General features: G+C 37.9%; 1 protein-coding gene across 1 annotated transcript; it reads left to right on the top strand.

Moving 5' to 3' along the window:
* On the top strand, positions 172–3,401 carry LOC109847500 (rho GTPase-activating protein gacV-like). Its single transcript, XM_020416728.1, has 5 exons — positions 172–379; positions 1,208–1,479; positions 2,816–2,868; positions 2,950–3,099; positions 3,188–3,401. Exons 1-5 carry the CDS (start codon positions 172–174, stop codon positions 3,399–3,401), a joined length of 897 nt encoding a protein of 298 aa, XP_020272317.1.

The raw sequence follows: 3,982 nt of genomic DNA, 5'->3' as shown, positions 1-3,982 counted from the left end.
CTCGTTGACCCGCGTCGCCCGTGCTCTCAGAAGGCCGACATCTATGCATTCGGCGTGGTCCTACTGGAGATCTTGACGGGGAAGGTGGTGACGGAGGATGTGAGCCTGCCGCATTGGGTGCAGTCGGTTGTTAGGGAGGAGTGGACTAGCGAGGTGTTTGATTTAGAGCTTATGCGCTACAAGGGTGTGGAGGAAGAGATGGTGGGGATGCTGCAGGTGGCGATGGCGTGTGTGGCAGCTGTGCCGGAGCAGCGGCCGAAGATCGGGCAGGTGTTGAAGATGATTGAGGAGATAAGGGGGGAGGATCGCCGGGCGTATGAGTCGTATGGGGAGACCGAGTCTCCTTGTGTGTCTGAGGGAAATGGGATTATTATGGCGGGTTAGGGATGCGTCCCGTTCTAGTTTTCTCATTCTGGGTGTAATTGTTTGGTCTGTTTCCTGCGGCATTTCTCTACTAACTTTCAATATGGTTTTCTTTGTGAAAGTTTATGATTGCATTGCCTGGCTGAAAAGAAACTGGGATCAGTTTGATTACGCTGCCTATTTAAATAATTTAATTGCAATTTTTGTTATAGATTCCTCCTTGGATTGTTGGAGTGGATTTTTGTAACATTGTTTACGGTCTCGCATTGTCTTTATATACACAGCACAATTACCACAGGGGTTGATTGGTTTGGATAGTTGAAGTTGTAGAAATCTATTTGTCGAAACCACTTTCAAGAGGTATTTTGTAGATAGTCTCTTAAATCATAGTTATTTTGATATTAGTCTTTTAAATCTTCATATTTTGATTTTAGTACCCCAATTTACCTTAATATGTTTATATTGATTCCTCTAGCCGATGTTAAATTGGGTGTGTTGAATATTCTGTTGTCCTATATTTGTTCCCTTAAATGGACAACTATATTTAGGAGGGTGTTAAACTCTAATTAGAAGCCTTAAACCATACAAATTTAAGTCCTAAATAGACGGAGTTGCCAACCCCGACTATTTAGGAATGTGATTAGGCTGCTAATCAAAAAAACGGGTCGGTTTTGGTAAATAAAAAAAACAGGGTCGATTTTGAAAAATAAAAATTTAAAAGGGACTGTATTGTTCGGACCTCCAGCACGTGATTGACGGGCACTAGAGCATGTGTTCAGCCATTATGCTGGCGAAACTGATGAATTCTCTTTTCCCGATCCCAAAATTAGGACTATATTTTCAGTCAAATTTGATGAAGAGTGGGTGCAAACTCACACGGGCTTCCCTATTAATGGGAAGTTGATCTACAAGAATAGAGACCCTCACAATCAGCTTTGCAGGGAATACTTTGAAGAGAAGAAAGAAATTCTAAAGGCCAAGTCAAAGACAAAGGCCAAGGCTACACAAGAAGCTGGTAGCATGAGGAGATATGTTGAGGAGTTACTTGAAACACTTGTTGAGTCTTCTGATAATAAGGACATTGAGTATTTTTATGCTGCTTCAGATCTTATACCAGTATGTAATGATTTAGTGCCCCAACAGCTCACAAGGCATTGCAAGACAGTTGTTTTAATATGTAAATAGTATTGAGAGAGTGAAGAACGTTGCTGGGGTAAATTTATTTTTGATGAGACGAAGAGAGGCATTCAAATTGCCGTTGAAGGGTTGAGGAAGCCAGGGGTTACATACATACCTGGATGCATGCCACTCATCCCTGTAAGTTGCATGCCTAACTGGTTTGACATTTGTTTTAGTTAATAGTAGCCTTGGTAACAGGCATTAGAAAACCTATTGAATATTGAATGTTAACAGGATATGGTTAAAATTAACATGTTAACATAAACTTTAACATATAAAAATTAAAGTTAACATTAATAGGTGAAAGTTAAAACATGTTAACATGAACTTTAACATATAATTATTAAATTTAACTTCAATAGGTGAAAGTTAACATGTACCCATTAATGTTAACATGTGTTAGTGAAAGTTAGCTATTTAGAATATAGTTAAAGAATAAGTTCTGAAAGTTAACTATTTTGACATTCGTTCTTTCGATTCTGACAGCTATGATACTATAAGATGACTGACATTAAAAACTAACCCTAAACTTGAGATGGAAGCCTCCGATGACCAATTGGGTAAGGGTCGGAGGGACGGCTAGATCGTTGAGGATGGAGATAATTGTCTCTAAGGCCAAGAAAGCAAGCATTAAAATTATGGAGAAACAAATTTCTCCCAACATTGAATGGGGTGAAAAATACCCTCAAAAGGAGCCCAGCATGAAGAAGACTAAAATCACTCGCTTTGGGAAAAAGGAAGCCTAATTGTCTCATATAGGAGTAAAGTTATGGAGCAAACTAGGCCGAGAAAGAAGAATGAGAAAAAAAGGTATAGGATGGGAAGAAAGAGAAGGTGAAGGGCAAACGAAAGAGCTCATCCGTAGGCTACGTAAGCATCAATAACTCTTTACACATTCTTACATATTTATATTGAGTTAAATTTTGTATCTTTATCATTAATTCATTTTTAATTTTCATTGTTTCATGTTAACTTTCTTTGGGTAAGATAATTACATTGTTACATGTTGAGTTAGTTTTAAATATAAATGATTAGTAGAATATGTGAATAAATAGCATATCATGATAACTTGTGCCCTTTATGTTATCTTTCATGATTATAGCTTATATGTTAATCGCACATGTTACCTTTAGTTATGTTCATGTTAATTTTAAGTAAAACATGTTAACTTTCAGGCTGACATGTTAACATATAAAATTTTGTGGATTTTCATAACTATTTTCCTTAATATTGTGGGTTTACATGGGTAATAGGTATATGGTTTACTTTTCAGATTTTGGCTCAACATATCAGAGATGCTTTTGAGAGTGAAGATGAAATAGAGAAGTTAACAAGTGAAGATCAAATTCATTTTTGGAGGAATACTGCCAAAATAAATTGAAAATTGTTTCACGCTGTCAAGCGTAGCAAGCACCTTCAGTGGGATGCTTGCTCTAAGGAGATAAATAGGCTGAATAAGAAATTAGAGTGCTATGAAGGGACCGCTGACTTGATTAATGCCGAAGACCTGAAGAAGAATGTGAAGAGGATTAATTCACAAAATGATAGGCATACAGGGTCTGCACAAAAGAAAATAAGGAGTATTGCTAATGATAGGGGTGCTGATGGAATTTGCTTCGATTTATGACGATGTAACCAATATTAGCAAGGAAACCTCTCATATTACCAAAGTTGTTGCGCAAGAAGAGATGGAGGTAGAGAAAAGTGAATGGCAAGAGAAGGAGGATGAGAATGTGGAGAAAGCTATAGAGAGTGAGGATGAGAAGAAAGAGGAAGCGAGAGAGGATGAGAAGAAAGAGGAAGAGATAGAGGGGGTAGAGAAAGTGGAAGAGGAAAAAGGAAAGAAGGAAGATGAATAAAAAGTGGAGGAGAACAGAGAGGAAGAGAAAGCTGAAGAGAAGAATGTTGAAGAGAAGATGGAGGAGAAAAATCAGGAGCAAGTTTATCGGAAGCAAAGGGGATTAGGGGACCAAGCACTAGAAAGAGGATGCGCTCACAGCTAGTCTGAACCCCTTTCACTGAAGAAAAAAGAAGGAAGTTCGTCAAGAGATAATTAACATATCACACCACAAGGATGAAGAGAGGGAAAAAATCAGGTTCTATTGTAAGCCTGATGAATACACTTGGGATTTTCTGGCGAAGAGGAAAATCAAGAAGAGGAAGGAGGCTCTTTTGAAGTTGCTAAACGAGAGTATTCCTAACGTTGATGATTTTAGCATACGTTTGATTGATAGTGAAGGAACCTTCGTTCACAACTTTAGAGTACATCATCATGTAGTGGCAAAGCTCACACTAGATGAGAACAGATGGATCTCTCAGTTTTGCTATAAGAAACCCTATCAGTAAGTTTAGACATTCTGAATAACGTTTGCTAGAACATGTTAGCTTTCATTGTTACATGTTAACGTTTCCAGATTTATGTTAACTTATACCCATTTAT

Source organism: Asparagus officinalis, chromosome 7, assembly GCF_001876935.1.
Source record: "Asparagus officinalis chromosome 7, Aspof.V1, whole genome shotgun sequence".
NCBI classification, from domain to species: Eukaryota; Viridiplantae; Streptophyta; class Magnoliopsida; order Asparagales; family Asparagaceae; genus Asparagus; species Asparagus officinalis.
The sequence above is the reverse complement of the archived record's forward strand: the minus strand, read 5'-3'. Positions and strand labels throughout refer to the sequence as shown.